Source organism: Hypomesus nipponensis, chromosome 4, assembly GCF_054491055.1.
Source record: "Hypomesus nipponensis isolate SF chromosome 4, ASM5449105v1, whole genome shotgun sequence".
Taxonomy (NCBI): domain Eukaryota; kingdom Metazoa; phylum Chordata; class Actinopteri; order Osmeriformes; family Osmeridae; genus Hypomesus; species Hypomesus nipponensis.
In genome coordinates, this window is record NC_140364.1 from 3,630,038 (window position 1) to 3,653,168 (window position 23,131).

At 48.3% G+C, this 23,131-nt stretch overlaps 1 protein-coding gene across 3 annotated transcripts; it reads left to right on the top strand.

Annotated features, from left to right (window-relative positions):
- Window positions 1-665: 665 nt before the first annotated feature.
- dennd3a (DENN/MADD domain containing 3a) lies at window positions 666-21,422 on the top strand. Of its 3 annotated transcripts, XM_084695888.1 has the most exons (26): window positions 666-838; window positions 2,508-2,696; window positions 2,910-3,180; window positions 4,495-4,610; window positions 4,734-4,852; window positions 5,244-5,355; window positions 6,336-6,455; window positions 6,781-6,999; window positions 7,520-7,635; window positions 7,796-7,951; window positions 8,185-8,281; window positions 8,384-8,487; window positions 8,677-8,858; window positions 9,272-9,431; window positions 9,676-10,046; window positions 13,376-13,432; window positions 14,505-14,764; window positions 15,000-15,170; window positions 15,937-16,066; window positions 16,621-16,728; window positions 17,925-18,064; window positions 18,970-19,130; window positions 19,592-19,731; window positions 20,024-20,142; window positions 20,268-20,405; window positions 20,666-21,422. In XM_084695888.1, exons 2-26 carry the CDS (start codon window positions 2,607-2,609, stop codon window positions 20,864-20,866), a joined length of 3,858 nt encoding a protein of 1,285 aa, XP_084552014.1. In that variant the 5' UTR covers window positions 666-838; window positions 2,508-2,606; the 3' UTR covers window positions 20,867-21,422. The 3 variants fall into 3 exon arrangements, with proteins under 3 accessions (XP_084552014.1, XP_084552012.1, XP_084552013.1); XM_084695886.1 differs by lacking the exon at window positions 13,376-13,432 and having other exon boundaries at window positions 667-838; XM_084695887.1 differs by lacking the exons at window positions 666-838; window positions 2,508-2,696; window positions 13,376-13,432 and having other exon boundaries at window positions 2,940-3,180; window positions 4,506-4,610.
- The last annotated feature ends 1,709 nt before the right edge of the window (window positions 21,423-23,131 follow it).

The following is a 23,131-nucleotide window of genomic DNA, read 5'->3' on the forward strand; positions in this document are numbered from 1 at the left end:
CTCCGCCCTGACTGGAGAGCATATAGATTCCCGAGTCACCCTTGTGTAAGAGCTCCGCCTAGTCGTAATAAATGGGTAGTACAGAGAGACTGACTTAATAAAATCAACAAATTGTTGATTTGGGGCGAGTTATGGTTTGTTACAGACCTGAAAAAACTAAAACAAATTTAAATTACCGCCACAACCCTAACTCCATCGACTTACAGCACTGAAATGGGTGTGATAGCTATAAGCTAATAAACCTTTTTTGTGAAACGACGGAAATGTTGTCAATCATTTGGAAGGATTCTGAATGGAAATGCTTCTGCAAACTGCAAGTTGGTTCCATAAAGAACCAACAAATTGCGCCTGCGGTGACCGAAATCTAGATGGCAGTAGGCTATCATTGAACGTATAGGCTAAGTGAATTTAGAACCAAAACCAACACACATTCACAAGTTTGCGATTCTGATAGTAAGTGGGGTAAAGCGCAGAACGCACATCTCCAAACCTAAAAGTGCCTTATTTTACCATAATAGTTCATTGTTTGGTGTTTGTTTTACGATGCAAATGAATCACAACATAATTGGTTGGATTTTGAAACACCACAGCAACCCACCAGAACAGGAAGTACGGGAACGAGCGCCCGTATTACAGCAACAGTCAGTCCGCTCTTCGGTCTCATGGTTCAGTCTCGTCCTCGTCGCTCGCAGCTGCCAACGCGGTGCATAACGTTTACTGAGCTCGCTAAACCACATTTAGACGGTGCTCGTTCAGTTTGTTGTTGAATGTAAATCGGATTTGACACCGTCACTAATCCAAGACCGTGGTTGATGGAAACCTAATAGCCTAACTTCAGGTTGGTGAATTCACATTTCTATTAAATTGCTTAATGTAACACACTATCATTGATCGCATTGTTTAAATAAAATAGGGGCTATTGGTTATTTAAAATATCGTAGGCAAATATAACAGACCCACTTTCTAAATAACTCTTAGCCATCATTATTTGATCTCAACCCTCACTTAAAGTTTAGGTGTTATTTAGAATAGTTTTATGACGGAGACGCCGTACAGTATGTGTCTGGTTTAAACAGTCACCGAGTTATAGCCTACACTGTGTAGCCTACCTGTCGACTTGTCAAACTATAAATAGTTCATAATCAGTCTTTTTCCAGCATATCACAGAACAGGACGGGCCGGAGTTTCTGCGATCCTATCATACCGCATACAACGTTGCTTTTCTCCGTGTCAAATCTGTGTCATGCGTACAGATTTACCGAAATGCACATATTTAGTCTTGTATTATGCGATGTCTCTTTACACTGGGCTTCCATTTGTCATGCAAATATGAACCGGCTGTGTGTGTGTGTGGTTACAGTGTGTGATATCCATCACTTTTCTCACATTCTGCCAGGGGTTATTTTACAGAACCGCTCAATTTTTCCTTCAGGGAATGAATGAAGTGAGTGTGTTTTCCATGGGGTCTAGGCTAGGCTAGGCAGTGGAGGCTTAAAGCCATGGGGCCAGTCTGTCAGACATGGTTGTGTGTGTCAGGTATGGTTGTGTGTTTCAGGCATGGTTGTGTGTGTTCAGGTTTATCTGGTGTAAAAGTACAGTACGCTGGGATGCTTGGTCCTACCTCCGCTCAGTAGTGTGTGTTTTACGTGTAGATGTGATATGGTGTGTGTGCGGTGTGTGTGTGTGTGTTTGAATAAATGATGTGGATGTGACGTGTACACATGATTTGTGTGTGTTTGTGTGTGGGTGTCAAACTGTGTGCCCCCCTATGTTTCTGGGAGATGGTGCTCGTCTTCTCTGAGGGTTTGGTTCGGTTATAGGTGCTGATCTGACGGCATTTTGCGTTTACAAATAAAGTTTGAGATTCAATGGTCTATCCCTGTGTTCTGGAGCATGTCTCCTGTTGTGTCATCTACAGGGGAACGAGGAGCAGATGCCCTCTGCCCCTGGAACGGCTGGCTCAAACCTGCTGACACAGAGGATGTGATTCATGGGGAGAAACGTTGGAAACATGTGGAGATGGTTAGATGATTAGAGGGTGTGACTGGACAGTTGGAGAGGGGGAGAGAGAGAGTTCCAGTGTTGGAGTGAAGTGTTTAGAGCGTTTCATATACTGTGTGGGCGTGTGTTCCGAAAACAGTGTTGTGTGTAAGATTTCATGTGTGTATGAGTTACATATATCGCGTGTGTTACTTTTGTTTGTGTTTGTGTAGAGTGCTGGTTTGCGAATGACTTACTAGACTGAGTCATAAGCTAAAATTGTAAAAATTCAGTACAGGGCTTTGTTATTGTCTTTCTTGCACATCTGTTATTTGTAAGTCCCTACCTCCTTTTGTATTTTGTGCCTTGTATTTTTGTGTAACCAAATGTTGCCATGCACATTTGCGCTTTGTCTTGGCCAGGTCGCCGTTGCAAATGAGAATATGTTCTCAATCGGCTCCCCGGGTTAAAGGTTTTATTATTATTATTATAATGTGTGTGTGTGTGGTCCTACTGGCCCCTTGCAGGTCATGGTCCAGCAAACTGTGCTGCTGAGGAGAGGAGGAAGAAAAGGAGGAAGAGGAGAGCAGTGAGTGTGTGTGTGTGTGTGTGTGTGTGTGTGTGTGATGGCAGCCATGGCAGAGTTACCATCAGGTCTACTGGAGGCTTGTGTGGTGGTCGGAGCTTCCAGCGACAAACTGCAAGAACTTTACCAGGTACGACACCTCACACAAACACACACACACACTTGAACAACCTAGTTTGTTTAGTCACATCCTGTTCAAACAGTCATATGACCCAGGGGCAAACTTAACAAATCAAATGGGAGAAACTTGAACTCTAGAACTCAGAAGGTTTGTAGTTCATGAAACTGCGTGCGTGTATGTATGGTGTTTTTGTGTATTGTGTGTGTGTGTGTGGGTCCTCAGTTATACAAGCAGGGCAAGGTAAAAGAGCTCCCCCTGCTGGAGGCAGAGGTCCTGCAGGTCCACGCCCCGCCCTTTGTTACCAAGGAAACCGGTGGCGAGGCAGGAGACCACGCCTTCAGCCGGGTCCAGAGGAGGCGGAGCTTCATCAAGAAGAAGAGGGAGCGGCCAGCCCAGCCCAATGGACAACCGGCCAATCACGGGGGGGCCACGGAGGATATCAGCGTTCCGAAAGACATCGACCTCATCGCTCTGCCACAGCTCTGTTTCCCTGGTAACAGCCTTCCCCTCACGCCTTACTCCAACACCCCTTATCCCTACACCCCTAACTCCTACACCCCTCAACCCAACACTCCTGACCCCCACGTCTTTATCCCCAAGTGTTTTATGACGTTAGGGATGTGTGTTTTTTGTTATTGTACTCTATAAGGACTTGAACAACCAATCTGAATCCCTACTCGACCAAAAAGACCCCCTCGCCCCCCAAAGTTAGACGATAAATAGAGTTCAGGTGCACTTGATTTAACTTTTGGTGCGCCACCAAAGGCTGCCCTGCAGTAATAACCCCTTGCTCCCTGGAGCCCGTAAGGGGAACATTTTGCTGCAGCTTTAGCCTATCACAGCTGTCAAATGAGTCACGATCCGATCATTTGACGTCGTCCGTGCCACCCAAGGCATGTTGGCGTGGATTCTGCAAAGCGTGCCATGGAGGTGGGTGTTGAAAGGGTTAGGGCCTGCCAGGAGGTGAGGCCTGGGGGAAGACAGACGGTGCTCCTCCTAACGTGGTGCTTTTCAGAGATTGGAATCTATTTCCAAAACCACAATTCGAATACAGCCCAGTGTTTCCCACAGATTAGAAAGCAATTTGTGGGGGTCGGTCGGCCCCTGTCTGTGTGTGTGAGAGAGAGAGAGAGAGACGCGTCAGTGACAGAGAGACGAAGGGAGATCAGGGAAAGGAAATGCAGCTGAACGAAGACGCTGCGCGTTTTAGATAGCATTAAAAAAACATTTAGACAAAAAAGCAATATGTGGTGGCTGTTGTTGATTCTGTGGCGCACCACCACAAATTAGTCTATGTGTGGGAAACACTGCAGGCCATCCATCAGTCCACCAAAGTACATTTATTTATAGAGCTATATACAGTGTGTATCGCAAGGGCTTCCGTTACATAAAAGTTCAGGTTGTTTGAAACACAAGAGTTTAGCGCACTCATGTGTACTGTGTTACCTTGACTCAACACACGATTGTTTTATCTTAGGAAATCCGTCACTAACCACAGTGAAGGCCTGGACAGGTCGCTGATGGGAAACTGTGACTGTTCCCTAAAGACCTGTCTCATCACGCCATACTGTACACAACCCACATCTTGGAGTCAGTCTCACCGACTTCCAGATTATTTGCGAGAGCAAGATACAAAATGATTGTAATTTTGCGAGTGTTGCTCCAGTGTCATAGCTTGTACCCTAGAGTGTTACTCCAGTGCAGTAGCTTGTACCCTAGAGTGTCAGCTGGTACAGCTGTGCCTTTGCGGTTCCTTGCTCGCGCTCTAAGTGTTTCATTGTGAGGATTCTCTTTCCCTATTGGCCAGGCGGTCTTCAGATAACCAATGAGCAGAAAGAAGATTCGTACCACTTCCTGGTCTTCACGGACGTGTTGGGCAGCAGAACTCATGGAGTGGTGGTCCAGTACTACAGACCTATACAGGTACAACTTCTCCTTATGGTTCAGATCTACACACCTGCACAAGTACAAAAGCCATCTCCCCCCTTTACTGACAGTTTGTGATGGGTCAGTTAAGCTGCTTTCCCATTGGCTGTTTGGTGTCAGGAGAGCGGGATACAGAACGGCCAACGTTCGTCCTCCAAGTCCCGCCTGTACGCTTCGTACGCAGTGTGTGTCATCTCTAAGTATCCCTACTACAACGCTCTGAGGGACTGCCTCTCCTGGTGAGCACACACACTCACAGAGACACACACGCAGACAAACACACAATCACACACCCCCTTCTCTCTCACTCACTCACACACTCACAAGCTGACTGACTGACCGGGTGGCTGTCTGAGTGACTGACTGGTGTACTGTCTGGCTGGCTGGGTGGGTGACTGGCTGAATGACTAGATGCTTGACAAAGTTGACAGTGCTTCTCACTTCTTTGGAGTCAGACGGTCTCTGTGAGGCTGGTTCGTGTGTGTCTGTGTGTGTGTGTGAGAGAGAGAGGGGGAGGGGGAGGGGGAGGGGGAGGGGGAGGGGGAGGGGGAGGGGAGGAGGAGGAGGAGGAGGGAAGGAAGGAGAGGGAGAGGGAGAGAGTCTCACAGCGGTCTGCCCGTCTCTGTGCAGCTTGCTGGGCCAGCTGAAGCCAGGCTGGACGTGTGACTGTGAGGAGAAGGTGAAGGAGTTCTCAGCCACACTGACCCTGGTCCCCATCCCTCCCCCTGGACATCTGCATGTGGTCAGTAACACACGCACACACGCCTTGTCTTAGGTTTGGGTAACATAAGCCCATCAGAAGAGTTGCTTCCTTAATAACAATAGCAATGTTCGTAGCAACAAATATGTTTTCAAATAGCTCTTCAGGGCAAGATGATTTATTATTAAAAAGTGAAGTAGACAAGTCAAATTAGTGCACAATGACCAAACGTGTTCTGGTCCAAAACAAAAGTCCCACAAAGGAGTACTGCTCCCCTCCTGTTCCAAATGAACCTCCCCTTTACACTCCTCTCAACCCCTCACACGTTCTGACAGCTTCCTGTGGAGTTACACACTCTGGGTGCCAAACAGCACAGGAAGGGACACTGCCCTTCGTCCCCTTGTTATTACTGGAGAAGACTGGACACGGCAGGGGAACACGTCATGTTGTTGACGTGGAAAACACTATGTCATGGGGGAAAAACTGTGATTTTGTAACTGGAGTTTTTCAGGGGGAAAAATCTTTGCGGTCATACAGTGACCAGTTAACTCCCTGCAGTTCTCACACACACACACACACACACACACACACACACACACACACACACACACACACACACACACACACACACACACACACACACACACACACACACACACACTACCCAGGCTCCAAGGCAAGGCAGTGACAAGATATGGGGCCCACACGCCAAGTAACAAAGCAATTCATTAAAAAGGCTAAAAAAGTGAGTGTATGAGTGAGTCGTCAATGTGTAGAGCGTTGCCTGGTGTAGGCAACAGACCCAACAGCCACAAGAAGGTCTTCACAGGATGGATGAGTAGAAACATTCATGCTGTCGGTCGCAAGTTGTCGATTGGAGGATGAGTAGCAGCATTCCTGTTGCTGATTAGCTGATGAGAGGGTGAGACAGGGGAAGTCCTTCCAGTAAGGCCCTGTCTGTCACGGAGAGAGAGAGACGGATCGGAGAAGACGTTAATGTGTTCTCACTGGTGGCTGTGCAGGTGTTCAACATGAAGCCACTCCAGGTGGTGCTGCCCTCCAGGGAGGACCAAGAGCGACCTGCTGTGGACCTGGACCTGCACCTGGCCTTCCTCTGCTTCAGACCCGAACAGCTGCTACAGGTGAGTACAGCCTGGCCCGGAGGAGCGTAGCTTAGCCTAGCCTAGAGTGGCACAGAATAGCATAGCTTATTTTAGTGTAGCCTGAAGTAGTACAGAGGGGCATCACAGCCTAACCATGAGTGGCATAGCTTAGCCTAGCCTAGAGTAGCATAGAGGGGTCTAGAGCATTGCCTAGCTTAAAATAGCATAGACTAGCATAGCATAGATCAGCATATTTTAGCCTAGCCTAGAGTAGCCTGGAGTAGCATCTTAGCTTAGTATAATTTAGCATAGCATAGTTTAGTGTGACATAGCCCAGCCTAACCTAGCCTGTGCATTGCTCCAGGTGCTGGCCAGCCTGCTGACGGAGCAGAGGGTGGTGTTGTTCTCCAGCGACTGGTCCCGGCTGACCCTGGTGTCGGAGGCCCTGCTGCTCTTCCTGCACCCTCTGTCCTGGCAGCACCCCTATGTGCCCGTCCTCTCCTGCCAGATGCTGGACTTTGTCATGGCGCCCACCGCCTACCTGATGGGCTGCCACCTGCAGCACTATGAAGAGGTGGCAGCGGTGAGACTCTGCTGGACTGGGCTCTGATCCAATGCTGCCTGCTGCTACTCTTTAGGACTCTAGTGTAGTCTACTGTAGTGTACTCTGTTCTTACTGTACTGTGCTTCTATCTCTCTATTCTGCTGAGACGGTGAGAGGGCTTTCAGCAGCCAGCTGGATGAGAGGATGACATCAGTGATGACTGTGTGCTGTGTCCTCTCTGTGCGTGTGCTCAGAGAGGAGAGGGAATGTCTGGAGTGGTGATGGCTAAGCTGAATCTGGAGGCTGACTCATCACTCACTCACTCACACTCACACACACACTAAGGGATGTATGTGCTTTGTCTAAGTTTATCTGAGCTCACTGGACCTCCTGGTCTATTGTTTCCCACGGTGATAGTGACAGGGTCATTATGGGATGAGGGGGGGTATTGTTTCTATTCAACCCCTGGGCTTGACATGTGTTATCTGGTGAGGGGTGTGTGGCTAATGTTTGTGTGTGTGTGTATATATATGTGTGTGTGTGTGTGTGTGTGAGACAGGAGACTGAGGACCTGGTCCTAGTGAACATAGACGAGGGGATGGTGGCGTGCAGCTGCTCAGCGACACTGGACCTGCCTGCTGTGCCTGAAGCAGCCAGGGACTGCTTCATCTCCCGGTACACACACACACACCACACACACATATCTATATAAACAGACACACACAAAAAGTGTATGTGTGGACAATATCATATATATATATATATATATATATGTATATGTGTGTGCATATCTATGCTTGTGTGTTTATGTGTGTGTGTGTGTGTGTGTGTGCAGGGTGGGCACCCTCCAGATGCACTACGACCTGGAGCGCTGCCACCAGGGCGCCAGCACGGACGTCAACGAGCAGCGCTCCCGGTGCAGAGCCTGGCAGAGGAGGCTCAACGGCCAGATCCTGAACATCACCCTGGAGCTCATCGTCAACATCTTCAGGTGCGCACTGCTCATTCCCTCCATACAGGAAGTCCAACTGGCCCCACAGGAGCCCTACACAAAGACTCACCATACAGGAAGTCTAGCTTACGCGACAGCAAGTCTGAATGAACCCTACAGGAAGTTGAACTAACTTGACAGGAAGTCGAGCCAATCCTACAGGAAGTGTAACTACCCGTACGGGTGGTGTAACTGACCCTACGGGAAGTGATGTTGTAACGATGTGCCCTCAGGCAAGTCCAAGAGCATCTGAACTACGAACATCGCGTGTTTAACAGTGAGGAGTTCCTCAGGAGCAGAGAGCCTGCTGAACAGCCCTTCTACCGCAAGGTGCCCACGCACACACACACACACACACACGTCGACCACACACACGCCCACATGCCAACACTAAGCATGCACATGTGTTTCTGTGTGTGTGTGTGTGTATAGGTGCTGGACACGCACATCTTCCACTCCTTCCTGCGGGATCGTCTGAACAGAAAGATGGACGCCTTCACTCGACTGGAGCTCAGCTCACGGACAGAGGCTTACAGGTACACACACACAGCCTCATCCACACACACACACACACACACACACACCATTCTACTGTATATATACACACAAACACACACCCACATCCACACATACACACCCATACCCAAACACACACCCTTGGACACAAATCACACACACAAACATCCTGATATGTGCACCCTCACGGCCCCCTGTCGCCCCCCCAGACTGCGTGTGATGACGGAGTCGCCCCGCAGGCCCACCATGCAGGAGGTGGCCCGCTCCTACACCAGCCCCGACACGCGGCTCAGCAGCAAGCTGGGCCACAGCATGCCCAACCTGGCAGGGGCCAGCCCTCCCACCCTGCCCTTCAGACACACCTCCCTCAAGAAGGTCAAGCCTGACAGCGGTGAGGCCCGGGGGGGCAAGGCCTCACTTCCTGTTTCTCCTCGGTGGGGTCTCTGGTTTCTCCTCCTCTCCTCTCCTCTTCTTTCCTCTCCTCTTCTTTCCTCTTCTTTCCTCTTCTCTTCTTTCCTCTCCTCTTCTCTTCTTTCCTCTCCTCTCCTATTCTTTCCTCTCCTCTCCTCTTCTTTCCTCTTCTCTTCTCTTCTTTCCTCTCCTCTCCTATTCTTTCCTCTCCTCTCCTCTTCTTTCCTCTCCTCTCCTCTTCTCTTCTTTCCTCTCCTCTTCTTTTCTTTCCTCCCCTCTCCTCTTCTTTCCTCTCCTCTTCTTTCCTCTCCTCTTCTTTCCTCTCCCCTCTCCTCTTCTTTCCTCTCCTCTTCTTTCCTCACCTCTCCTCTTTCCTCTCCTCTCCTCTCTCAGGACTGAAGAGTCTCCAGAAACCCGTCAAGACATTCCGTCTCCCAGAGTTCCCTCCCCCGCTGGCGTACCACTACGTTCAGAACTACTACTCCGAGATGATCTCCCTGCTGGGGCGGGCCATCAACGCCGCCCCGCCCGAGGACTCCGCCCTTCTGGCCAGGTGGGTGTGGGTGTGCGGGGGGGGTTCCGACGTGTGTGTGTGTGTGGTGTTGGGGGGGGGGGGGGGGTGGTCTCTGCCCACCTCGCCGTTCTAGGCCTCAGGAACGCAGGCAGAACGAAACATCCGTAGCTCCCGCGGTACCCCAGCTACGCGTCGAGCCACAACCTAAATCCCTCGGGGTAGAGAAAGCGTTGCGTGACGCCACAAATCTCCCCCCTCCGCCGCCCTCCCCCCCTCCCCCCAGGTATCACTACCTCAGGGGCCTGGTGTGCTCCGTGGCCGGGCGGCGCCTGGACGCCCTGGACGACTTCCAGACGCTCTACAGGACGGACACGGACATCTTCCCCGCCGCGCTGGTCACGGCGCTGGTGGAGGCGCTGCCGGAGGCGGAGCGGGCCCAGACGGAGCGCCGGCCGGAGCTGCAGCGCCTCATCAGCCGCGTCAAGAGGGACACGGAGCAGGAGCGCGCCCTCCACGGCGACCAGGGCGCCGTCAAGCGCTTCCAGCTGCCGAAAAAGCACATGCACCTGGAGCAGTTTGTGAGGCACGTGCAGGAGTCTGGCATCGTCAAGGACCAGGGCACCATCCTCAGGCTGTTTGATGCCCTCACTGTAGGTAAGGATGGACTCACTACTGGCACCGGGCCCATAGAGTAGACCCTCATACTTAGAGTTACTGTTACAGTAGACACTCATACATATAGAGTTACTGTTACAGTAGACACTCATACTTAGAGTTACTGTTACAGTAGACCCTCATACATTTAGAGTTACTGTTACAGTAGACACTCATACATATATAGTTACTGTTACAGTAGACATTCATACTTATAGAGGTACTGTTAGAGTAGACACATAGATATAGAGTTACTGGTAGAGTAGACACATAGATATAGAGTTACTGGTAGAGTAGACACATAGATATAGAGTTACTGGTAGAGTAGACACATAGATATAGAGTTACTGGTAGAGTAGACACATAGATATAGAGTTACTGGTAGAGTAGACACATAGATATAGAGTTACTGGTAGAGAAGACACATAGATATAGAGTTACTGGTAGAGTAGACACATAGATATAGAGTTACTGGTAGAGTAGACACATAGATATAGAGTTACTGGTAGAGTAGACACATAGATATAGAGTTACTGGTAGAGTAGACACATAGATATAGAGTTACTGGTAGAGTAGACACATAGATATAGAGTTACTGGTAGAGTAGACACATAGATATAGAGTTACTGGTAGAGTAGACACATAGATATAGAGTTACTGGTAGAGTAGATACTCATAGATATAGAGTTACTGGTAGAGTAGACACATAGATATAGAGTTACTGGTAGAGTAGACACATAGATATAGAGTTACTGGTAGAGTAGATACTCATAGATATAGAGTTACTGGTAGAGTAGACACATAGATATAGAGTTACTGGTAGAGTAGACACATAGATATAGAGTTACTGGTAGAGTAGACACATAGATATAGAGTTACTGGTAGAGTAGACACATAGATATAGAGTTACTGGTAGAGTAGACACATAGATATAGAGTTACTGGTAGAGTAGACACATAGATATAGAGTTACTGGTAGAGTAGACACATAGATATAGAGTTACTGGTAGAGTAGACACATAGATATAGAGTTACTGGTAGAGTAGACACATAGATATAGAGTTACTGGTAGAGTAGATACTCATAGATATAGAGTTACTGGTAGAGTAGACACATAGATATAGAGTTACTGGTAGAGTAGACACATAGATATAGAGTTACTGGTAGAGTAGACACATAGATATAGAGTTACTGGTAGAGTAGACACATAGATATAGAGTTACTGGTAGAGTAGACACATAGATATAGAGTTACTGGTAGAGTAGACACATAGATATAGAGTTACTGGTAGAGTAGACACATAGATATAGAGTTACTGGTAGAGTAGACACATAGATATAGAGTTACTGGTAGAGTAGACACATAGATATAGAGTTACTGGTAGAGTAGACACATAGATATAGAGTTACTGGTAGAGTAGACACATAGATATAGAGTTACTGGTAGAGTAGACACATAGATATAGAGTTACTGGTAGAGTAGACACATAGATATAGAGTTACTGGTAGAGTAGACACATAGATATAGAGTTACTGGTAGAGTAGACACATAGATATAGAGTTACTGGTAGAGTAGACACATAGATATAGAGTTACTGGTAGAGTAGATACTCATAGATATAGAGTTACTGGTAGAGTAGACACATAGATATAGAGTTACTGGTAGAGTAGACACATAGATATAGAGTTACTGGTAGAGTAGATACTCATAGATATAGAGTTACTGGTAGAGTAGACACATAGATATAGAGTTACTGGTAGAGTAGACACATAGATATAGAGTTACTGGTAGAGTAGACACATAGATATAGAGTTACTGGTAGAGTAGACACATAGATATAGAGTTACTGGTAGAGTAGACACATAGATATAGAGTTACTGGTAGAGTAGACACATAGATATAGAGTTACTGGTAGAGTAGACACATAGATATAGAGTTACTGGTAGAGTAGACACATAGATATAGAGTTACTGGTAGAGTAGACACATAGATATAGAGTTACTGGTAGAGTAGACACATAGATATAGAGTTACTGGTAGAGTAGACACATAGATATAGAGTTACTGGTAGAGTAGACACATAGATATAGAGTTACTGGTAGAGTAGACACATAGATATAGAGTTACTGGTAGAGTAGACACATAGATATAGAGTTACTGGTAGAGTAGACACATAGATATAGAGTTACTGGTAGAGTAGACACATAGATATAGAGTTACTGGTAGAGTAGACACATAGATATAGAGTTACTGGTAGAGTAGACACATAGATATAGAGTTACTGGTAGAGTAGACACATAGATATAGAGTTACTGGTAGAGTAGACACATAGATATAGAGTTACTGGTAGAGTAGATACTCATAGATATAGAGTTACTGGTAGAGTAGACACATAGATATAGAGTTACTGGTAGAGTAGACACATAGATATAGAGTTACTGGTAGAGTAGACACATAGATATAGAGTTACTGGTAGAGTAGACACATAGATATAGAGTTACTGGTAGAGTAGACACATAGATATAGAGTTACTGGTAGAGTAGACACATAGATATAGAGTTACTGGTAGAGTAGACACATAGATATAGAGTTACTGGTAGAGTAGACACATAGATATAGAGTTACTGGTAGAGTAGACACATAGATATAGAGTTACTGGTAGAGTAGACACATAGATATAGAGTTACTGGTAGAGTAGACACATAGATATAGAGTTACTGGTAGAGTAGACACATAGATATAGAGTTACTGGTAGAGTAGATACTCATAGATGTATGTAAACTATCCACTGGTTATTGTGCCTGTGAAGGTTGGGTCACACAATCTGGACTCTTCTCATGCTTCGAAAACTGCAAAGTATCAAACACAATATTACTGACTTGACAATAAGAGTAATGTCAGGTTTTTGGACCCAACAGAGAGAGGAGGAATTCATGGGATTGTGGTCAGCAAACCATGTTTATGTGATTGTTCCTCCAAAGGTTACTCTGATCGGAACATGAAGATCAAGTCACTTCAACAATAATCACCAGCCATGGTTCTTGAAGTCTCTTGTGTTCCTGTCACCTCAGTTGACAGGCTGCTTATCTCAACCAACCAGTCTGACAACTTGACTGTCAGATTTTTGCCAGTTGATTTGGGAATCTTGGAAGTCAGGTCAACATTCCATCTCAGACGAGACGATTCCAGGTCCAATCAGACTGTGTGTGTGTGACCTCAGCTGGAGTTTACTGTAGTGTACAACAGCAGTGTTGCATAGTCTGGGAATAACCCCACTGATTTCTCTGAGTCATTCTCCTCCTCTCCTACCCCCCTCCCCCACGCCTCCCAGATGATGTGGAGGGGGCTGGCTCCCAGTCTGTCTTTTATCTTGACTCCAACCTGGAGGGTAAGATCTTTTCATTCCCCCCCACGTAGTGTGTGCTGTGGTGTTTGGTCCTTACCGCACGGTGGGTGTGTGTGTGTGTGTGTGATGGCGTTTGTGTGTGCGTGTTCACCCCACTATCCACCATTCCAAGGAGTTTCTGTATGCGTGTGTTCTGTATTTACACGGGTTCTCTGTCTGTTGAGACTTGGTAACAAAGACAGAACATGAACACAGCTCCAGAGAAGACACACACACCCAGCTACACACATATACGGACGCCCAGCTACACATCCGGCGACAATCAAAGCTCAACTCTCCACCCAGGAATGTAAAGACAGCTTCTAGTCGTTTCTGTTAGAACAGAGAGTTCTCTGGTTAATCATTCCCTCACTGCTGCCAGAGTCTCTCCTTGGAGAGGGTTGGGGAGGAAGAGAGGGGAGGGGAGGGAAAGGATGGGGGAGGGAGTGAGGGACAGAGAGAGGGAGGGAGGGAGAGAGGGGAGGGGAGGGAAAGGATGGGGGAGGGAGTGAGGGACAGAGAGAGGGAGGGAGGGAGAGAGGGGAGGGGAGGGAAAGGATGGGGGAGGGAGTGAGGGACAGAGAGAGGGAGGGAGGGAGAGAGGGGAGGGGAGGGAAAGGATGGGGGAGGGAGGGACAGAGAGAGAGAGGGAGGGAGGGAGATGGTAGTTTTATCATCAGCATGTGTGTGCAACAATCCTCACGCCTTCCACACACTGTTTACGTTCGACACACTGTGGGTGTGACCGAGTGTATGAGTGTGTAGGAAAAGAATTGTTCCGCCTTTGCGAAAGTGTATATGTGTGTGTGAATTATTGTTGCGTCAATATTTCCAGTGATTGACAACGTGCTGTAGAAGGATGTTGTTGTAGAGTCGGTTGTTCCTTCCTGTCCAAGGGCTGGCTGACCAATAGGGTGCCAGTCAACTGTGGTAGACCCATAAGCCTCAGTAATGAGGTATGTGTGTAAAGATTGGTTTGTGTTTCTACGTGCGTACTTGTGTGTATTCACGGGCATGTGGGTGTATTTGTGCATTTGTGAATGTCATGTGTGTGTGTGTGTGTGTGTGTGTCCAGGCCAGCAGAAACAGGTGGACCCGGAGCTGTTCCGCGTGTTCTACACCTTCTGGAAGGAGACGGAAGCGGAGGCCCAGGAAGTGGCGCTCCCTGCCGGCGTGGTGGAGCAGCTGGAGGCTAGCGAGTGCGTGTTCAAGCTCTCCTCCTCCGTCAAGACGTCCCGCGGCGTGGGCCAGATCGCCATGACGCAGCGCAGGCTCTTCCTGCTGACCGGAGGACGGCCCGGCTTCCTGGAGATCACCAAGTTCAGGGATATCGAGGTGAGAGGGCCCGGCCGGGACTACTTCCTGTATGGTGTGCTTGTGTGAAGGTTTGTGTGTGTGTGCGTGTGTTTCACAAGCAGTGTGTTCCTGGGTGTGAAGATGCGTCTGAGGTGTGAAAGCATGTGTGTTCCTGTGAGTGTGAAGGTGTGTGTGTGTGAAGGTGTGTGTGTGAAGGTGTGTGTTCCTGTGTTTTGAAACCGCGTGTGTGTGTGTGTGTGCGCGCGCGTGTCAGGAGGTGAAGATCTCTTCGGCTGCGTTCCTGCTGCTGCGGATCCCCACCCTGAGGATCCGCTCTCTGGGCAGGAAGGTGGTGTTCGAGGCCAACCTGAAGGGCGAGTCCGAGCTGTGGAACCTCATGGTGAAGGAGATGTGGGGCGGACGCAAGATGGCCGACGAGCACAAGGTCCGTGTGTGTGTGTGCGCGTGGGGTGTGTATCTACTTGTGTTTGTGTGTGGGGGGGGGGGGGGGGGGAGGGGTGTGTGTGTGTTTGTATGTGTGTGGATTGGTGGGAGTGGAGGGAGGGGTGTCTAAGTGGATAGGGGGGTAAACACGCGCGCACACACAAAGGGGTGTGTAATGACTGTTATTGAGAGACTTGTTGCTCTTGTCGGTTAGTTGTAACTGATTTAAAATTCCTGTACTCGCTGTAAACATTTTTACTGTTGATTGCTTTTCTATGGGTACACTCTTGCAGTTTTTTGAGGTTCATGTTGTTTAATTGTAACTAGTTTAACTACATGCACTTATGGATCTTCCCTTTGGCACTTATTTGTTTTTTTCACAATGTGTGCTTCATGTTTTGGCTACCCGCAATGTTTGGAGCTATCTCATTGTTATGATCAGTGACCTATGCACTCTTGTAAAGCTCTCTCTTGGAAGTCGCTTTGGGAAAAAGCGTCCGCTAGATGAACACATGTAAATGTCATGTAAATGTACGCAGGACTTTTATAGAGGAAGCTGTTTGGACCGGGTCCTGCATGAACAACAGAAAACACCCCATTGAAACGCCCGCAGCTCGTGGCATGTCGCACACACGCACCACTGTTCCGTGGTCTATGAAGCGTGTGGAATGTGGGCCCTCATCTACATGCATGTCCACATGAATAACCAAGTATTACCTCTGTTTCCCTACACCCCCCCCTCTCTCTCTCTCCCCACCCCCACCCAGGACCCCCAGTTCATGCAGCAGGCCCTGACTAACTCTCTGCTCATGGATGCAGTGGTGGGCTGTCTGCAAAGCACTCGGGCCGTCTACGCTGCCTCCAAACTAGCCTACTTTGACAAGATGAAGACAGAGGGTACACACACGCCCACATACGCACGCACACACACACACACACACACACACGCCCACACACATACGCACGCACACACGCTTTTTTGACACTGAACCAAACCAAGCCGGCATAAGGCCACTCCCTGTGTGATTGTAGATGGCATGCCCGCGTTCCAGAATCAGTTTGGTTATTCGTGTGTAGTCCCAACATGCTGGTTGTTCCTTTTACACAGACGTGATTCGGCACTGCCGGATTCCCGCTTGTACAGCAATGACCCCCCCGCCGTTCTGTGTTTGTAACTTTTACACCGAACTGTGAGGCGGCATAGAGGCACAATGGCCTCGAAGAGGCTGTGTAAGAGGAGCTTCACTGCCGTTCTCATTGTCAGTCTGGGTGTAATGTTCTTACAGCAGGGAACGGCCTTCAATCTGACCTTAAAGTGTCTTGCTATGTTGGCGTCTGCGTTGTTTAGAGACACACACAGGAATACATTTCATGCTAATCTGGACCGACCTGTCCTTTATGTGTGTGTGTGTGTGTGTGTGTGACGTGTGTCTGCGTGTGCGTGCGTGTAGTACCAATGATGGTTCCCAAAACCACGTCAGAGACTCTGAAGCACAAGATCAACCCCTCCCTGGATCTGACCTCCGCACAGGCTGTGGATGTTCTGCTCTACACGCCAGGTACACACTTACACACACACACACATACACAAACACACGCATAAACACACACACATGGACACACTTACGCACGCACAAAAGCTAGGAGGAGAGGAGGGGACTCTCTGTACAGTATGGGTCTGTGTCACGTGCACGCATACATACACAGACACATACTGTACAGAGTCCCCTCCTCCGCATTGGGGAACTGGGCTAGTAATCAGAAGGTTGCTGGTTCGATTCCCGGCTGTGCCAAAATGATGTTGTGTCCCTGGGCAAGGCACTTCACCCTACTTGCCTCAGGGGTAATGTCCTTGTACTTGCTGTAAGTGGCTCTGGATAAGAGTGTCTGCTAAATGACTAAATGTAATTGTGTTTCACCACCTGCATTCCACTTCCTCTTTACAGGCCAGTTACCCAACCTCTCCTTCACACGATCCTCCTTCTTCCTCTGGCCCCTTCTCGGTTTCATCCTCTTTCATCTACTCCTATTATTTATCCTCCTTTCTTTTCTTTTCTTCTCCGCCTCCTCTTCCTCTCCTCCACCTCTTCCTCTCCTTGGCCTCTCCTTCTATAAGTTTAAGAGGTGGTAGTTACTGGAAGGTTGTTTATTAGAAAGATGTTGAGGCGTCTATCTAGCTCCAGGGGTTGGCTTGAACTAGTCATGCTAGTTAGCTTCTAGCATTTGTGGATTTGTAGTGAGAGAAGCAACCATGCTAGATAGCTGCTAGCTAGCTGTGGTTCTGTAGGGAAAGTTGGAACAGTCCTGTTGGTAGTTTTCCAGAACAACTGAGAGTAGACAGGAACACAGAGAGACATTCAAGTCCCACGTCTGAATGTAGGTCACACACAAGTTTCTGGATGCCTTCCAGGTCTCTCCCACTCCTCTCTTCTCTCTCTCCTTTCTTCCATCTCCTCTCTTAATTCATCACAGTCCCTCATTCACTCCTTTTGACCAGACCAGCCCCACTCCTCGTGCAACACCTCCACCCCCCCCCCCTCTCTCTCTCTCTCTCTCTCTGTCTCTCTCTCTCTCTCTCTCTGTCTCTCTCTCTCTCTCTCTGTCTCTGTCTCTGTCTCTGTCTCTCTCTCTCTCTCTCTCTCTGTCTCTGTCTCTCTCTCTCTCTCTCTCTCTCTCTCTCTCTCTCTCTCAATTTCACTCCCTTCTTGTGTGTGTAACTACTTCACTGTGTGTGTGTGTCCGTGTGTGTCCTCAGGCCAGCTGGGGGGGGGCGACTCGGAGGGAGACGGGAACCCCAAGCTGTGGGTTGCCCTTAGCAATGGGAAGGTGGTGGTTTTTGACGCGGCCAGCTGGTCCATGCTGCAGACCTGCGTCCAAGCAGGCTCCGCCCCCCTGGTGAGAACACCCTCTGGAGGGAGAGGGGAGGGGTGATGGAAGACAGATGTGTGGACAGGGGAAAAGAGGGAGAGACGGGGAGAGAGAGACAGAGACGGGGAAAGAGAGAGAGACGGGGAGGGGAGGTTTGTTTTTGATACAGATAGGGGTGGAGAGTGAGAGGGAAGGGGGGAGAGAGAGACAGTTGGAGAGAGATTAAAAAAAAAAGGAACTGAAATTAGATTTAAGAGTGACGTTTCCTGAGAGTGGCAGCTGCAAGAAAACACACAACTCAGATCATCTGAAACTGCTGAGTGATTTAGGGATTCCGACTTGAGAGAGCAGATCAAGAGTTCTCAAGAGCTCTATATACTTGGGTCATTTAGCAGAAGCTTCTAGTGAAAAAGAGACATATGGAGGGGGGATTATAACGTGTGGCCTTTTGATCTGTAGTCAACTGCTCTACCACTGAGCTATACCCATCCCCACGCTTAACCACTGAGCTACCCATCCCCATGTTCTACCACTGACCTATAAACATCTCCTAAAGAGAGAGCAGGGGAAGAGGTTTCCAAAGAGGAGACTTCCCTCGCTGTGGTCAGTTAACATCTCTGTGTTGAGTCACATGAACCATAATGAGTAGCAGAGGGGTGTAGAATTCCAGACATCTCAGGAGACGACTCGGAGGGCTGCCTCAGCTAAACTATACTATACCACTGTTAAACATGTCTGAAGCCTGAATACTATCATTTTAGTCCTTTTATAATTTGAGCCAGTAAATCAAGTTTAAAATATCAAGTAGAAGTTTATTACATATGAGCATTGTTTATGGTATCATTGTTAGAGTCAAAACACATACTAGTATTCAATCCACTGTATGAATACTGAGATAGCGAGGATCAAACTGACTGCTGTTGTCCCTGCAGAACTGCATGCTGGGAGTGGACAGTGAGCAGGTGTGGGTGGGCTCCCAGGACTCTGTCATCTACATCATCAGCACGAGGAGCATGTCATGTAACAAGCAACTGACCGACCACCGGGCCGAGGTCACGGGCTTGGCCCTGGGGGAACGCTCCGAGAGATACAGGTACACGCCACATGACACATCTTACTCATGGAACAAGACAAACGGTGTATTCAGAAAGCACAGTGGGAAACCAAGGATCAGAAGTGTGTAGTTCTAGCAGTATTTCGGGGGTCAACACTCAAGGAACGATATGTATTTATCAGGTAAGAATGGAGCCAATAACACGTACAACCCAATACAGGGCAACAATAACATCCCAATAACAACGACAGTATTACTTAGTACAACGCAGCAAGGACAATGCGGCAAGGTAAAAACAAGGTGGTTGCATAAGTAGATTACATCAAATCTGGGATGCGTGGGTGCCCTTGATTTGTGCCACCCAGCACCACCGCATTGAAACAGATTAGAGGCTCAATCCCATTAGGGCTGTATATTTCTATATATATACATGTGTGTGTATTCATATCTTTCCATTCTCCATATCCCCTCTCCCCTTCCCCTGTGGTTCTGGCGGGCAGCCCCAAGGTGGCGTACTCGTGTGGGGCGGACGGCATGGTGATTGCGTGGGACGTGGCATCCCTGCAGATCAGGAAGCAGTTCCATCTCTCCTGTGACCGTCTGCAATCCCTGCAGCTCTGCAGGGGGGCGCTCTGGTGCTGTGAGTACCGGGACTCAACTACCTCGACACGACTTCCACACAACCCCTATACGACCTCCACACGACCCCTACACGACCCCTACACGACCTCCACACGACCCCTACACGACCTCTTCACAACCGCTAAGCACCTATGTATTGATCACTTAGGTTATTTTAAGGTTGCATTGTTTTTATTTATGTCCTGTATTTCTTGTAAGTCTACATCTATGCTCTGTTGGGGAAGCCTGGAGATCAAGCATTTCCTAGTCAATAAATGAGCATGTGACCCTAAAGTTGGGCCGGTGTGCAGGTGCCAGGGACTGTGTGATGGAGGTTTTGAAGACGGGCAGTGTGAACCGCAGGACGGCTCTGCCAGAGCAGACCAGAGGCTCCACATCAGCCTTCAGCTGGCTGCTCATGCTGCCTGAGGTACACCAGCTGGAGGCATGGGGATGTTCAGACAAGAATTGAGGGGCACAAATTTAAATGTATTTTTGTAAGGTCAACTTTTGCAGTTTCAAGTCAAAGTTGTGTGTGTGTGTTTGTGTGCGTAGCTGGAGCAGCTGTGGACGGCGTGTGTGGACTCGGGGGAGGTGTGTGTGTGGCTACTCACCGAGCTCTCCAAGCCCTTCCATAGAATCCTACTCCCAGAATGCACTGGGGTCACCTGCATGATCAGGGTCAAAAACCAGGTAACCTTCCCTCTGCTCACTTCTGCTCACTTGAGTCACTTCACCTTCTGGCTCACATCAGGCTAACTGGCAGGCCAACATTGGGCTAATATCAAGCTAACTAGCAGGCCAACATAAGGCTAACTGACAGGCTAACATCAAGTTAACTAGCAGGTGAACATCAGGCTAACTAACAGGCTAGCTACAGATGAATTAAACATTGTTAAAGCCACAGAGGAGGTGTTCTGGTTTTGAACTCTGTGTCCTCCCCGCTGGTGCAGGTCTGGGTGGGGGGCCGTGGCAGAAGCGGGGGGAAGACCCGGGGGAAGACCTTCGTGCTGGACCCAGAGCGCCACCTGGTGGAGAAGGAGCTGGTTGCCCACAACGACACGGTGCAGACGTTGTGCTCCGCGGAAGACCGCTATGTTCTGAGCGGCGCCGCCCGCGAGGATGGCAAGATCGCCATCTGGAAGGTGGAGTAAAGTAGCACAGTAACGTACGAGTGGCTCAAGGACAGAAACACACTGCTACTGCCCCCTGGTGGTAGGACTACCACAGCCTAGAGGCAATGCCAGCAGCAGGGAGACTTAGTACTTGCTGCACTCTTGCTGCTCTTTAAGTGTTTATTCACCTGATGTAGGCCTTATAAGATGTAGGAATGTTTAGATATTGTGTCCAGTGCAACAAAACTACAGACTGTATTTATATGTGACTTGTCACTGGACATGGACCCTTTTTATATATTCAAACACTCTTATTAAAACAAAATCTGTTGTAGATGTAGTAATTACATTTTTGTTCTATGTATTTTCTAACCATGTTAAAATGAAGGACAATAAAGAATGTTTAATATATTTATTATAGTTTATATATAATTAAGTGTATAGAAAATTCAGCTGTGGGTATTAAGGTGACCTTTGACCAGTGGTCACTGGTCACCATGAGGAAAACTGACATGACAGATGTTTGTATTTACCGGCTCATTAATAAACAAAGCACGGGAAAAAATCTAAGTGTAACCGAGCTGAATTGGTAAAACTCTCTCCTCAGTATAAATACCACCCCACCTGCGCCAATCGAAGAGCTAGCTTTTCGGTGGCCTAGCTGGTTAAAGCGGTGTTTGTGAAGTTGGTGCGTTGACAAGTCAGAGGACCTGAGTCTGACCAACACGGATAAAGATCTGGCGGAAGCGACACTGACGAGCATCGTTATATAAACTACTCACATTATATGTACAGCCCTTGTTGTCTGAACTCTGAACAAGATGGCAGAAACCTTTGGAAGAACTATTCTGTGAGGGGTATCCTCCACCCCTTTTCTCCTCTCCACCCTCCTCTCGACCCCCTCTCTCCTCTCCATCCTCCTCTCCACCCTCCCCTCTCCTCTCTCTTCCAGAGAGTTGGTTAAAAGTGTTACTTCAGTCTAACCTGCACATCTGATGTTGACCAGCAGGGGGCATTTACCTGCATCCCCCATAGTCATGTAGTCATTTACCTGCTCTATGTATCATTCATGTGACTGATGCTTTTATCCAAAGCAACGTACAAAAAGGTGCTTGAAGAAATGACATCAGGAAATCAAGGATCAGGGTACAGTTCTAACAGTATTGTTGTAGTCAAGGAACAATCTGTTTTCACCAGGTACAGTGCAGAGGAACCACAAGTCAGTTACCAGACATGGTGAGCAATAGTTTCTCAACTATGGTGCAACAACGGAGGGCACTAAATCATGAGTCACGGTGAGATTCCTTTAACCCAGTGACAATGGTCTGTTTCATCATTTTAAACATCTCTAATGTCTCACCACGGTCTCGTTATTATTAGATTTCAGATGTTTATTTTTAGCCAACATGACCAGCTACTGTACAGCCCTGAGTTGAAAGCCAGGTTTAATCTCCGCTGGATTCATATCCTGACGCAGTTGGACGCACTCTTGTTTTGAAATCATGATTCGTCAGGCCCTTGGTTTATAATCTGGTCGGTGTTTCCACTCTGGACGGAGTTCCTCTCCTTAATGACACCAACAGATGCCAGAATCCTTGGATGATTCGCCTAAAGATGAGTTTTCACATGAATATGATTGTGACGCTCTGGTGTGCTGGATTATAACCTCTGGGGAGAGGGGGATGGGAGAGGAGAGAAATAGACAGGGAGAGGGGGATGAGAAAGGGGTAGAGAGAAAAGCTAGAGGGGGGGGGGGGTTGAGAAAGGGAAAGAGAGGAGAGGGAGGAGGAAGAGGTGAGGGAGAGAAGAGAGGGAGAGAGTGGAAAGGAAGAGGAGGGGTATTAGTATTGTTATGGACGAATACATGAGCTGGATTTGAACCCGGGTCCCTGGCTGTCCCGCATAGTCGTAAGCCCAAACAACAGCTCAGCGAGTTACCACAAGTCTTCAGGTCTCACTGTTACTCGAACCGCCTCTGTCACATAAGACAAATGTCTGCATCGTCTCCTTCCATAGTCTCCTGTCGTGGGGTGATCCTTCAAATAATAGACGTTATCTCCATGGAGACGGGGGGGGGGGGTAGATGGAGGGAGGGGGGCGAGGTACAGTGAGGGAGGGAGAGAGAGGGGGAAAAGCGAGGTAAAGGGGGAAGAGAGGGAGAAAGTGTGTTTATGGGGTGTGGGGGGGGGGGGGGGTAAGAGAGAGGGAGAGGGGAGAGAAAGAGAGTCAGGTTACTGAACTGAACAGAGAACAGAACAGGTGCTGTTTCAACCCAGAGGGTGGTGGTGAATATGTGACACAGAA

Excerpts from the sequence above, each read along its gene's own strand:
- dennd3a (XM_084695888.1), top strand. The coding sequence starts at position 2,607 with ATGGCAGCCATGGCAGAGTTACCATCAGGTCTACTGGAGGCTTGTGTG. Across the intron at positions 7,000-7,519 it reads ACTATGAAGAGGTGGCAGCG|GAGACTGAGGACCTGGTCCT; the intron begins GTGAGACTCTGC and ends TGTGTGAGACAG. Across the intron at positions 19,732-20,023 it reads CAGGGGGGCGCTCTGGTGCT|GTGCCAGGGACTGTGTGATG; the intron begins GTGAGTACCGGG and ends GCCGGTGTGCAG.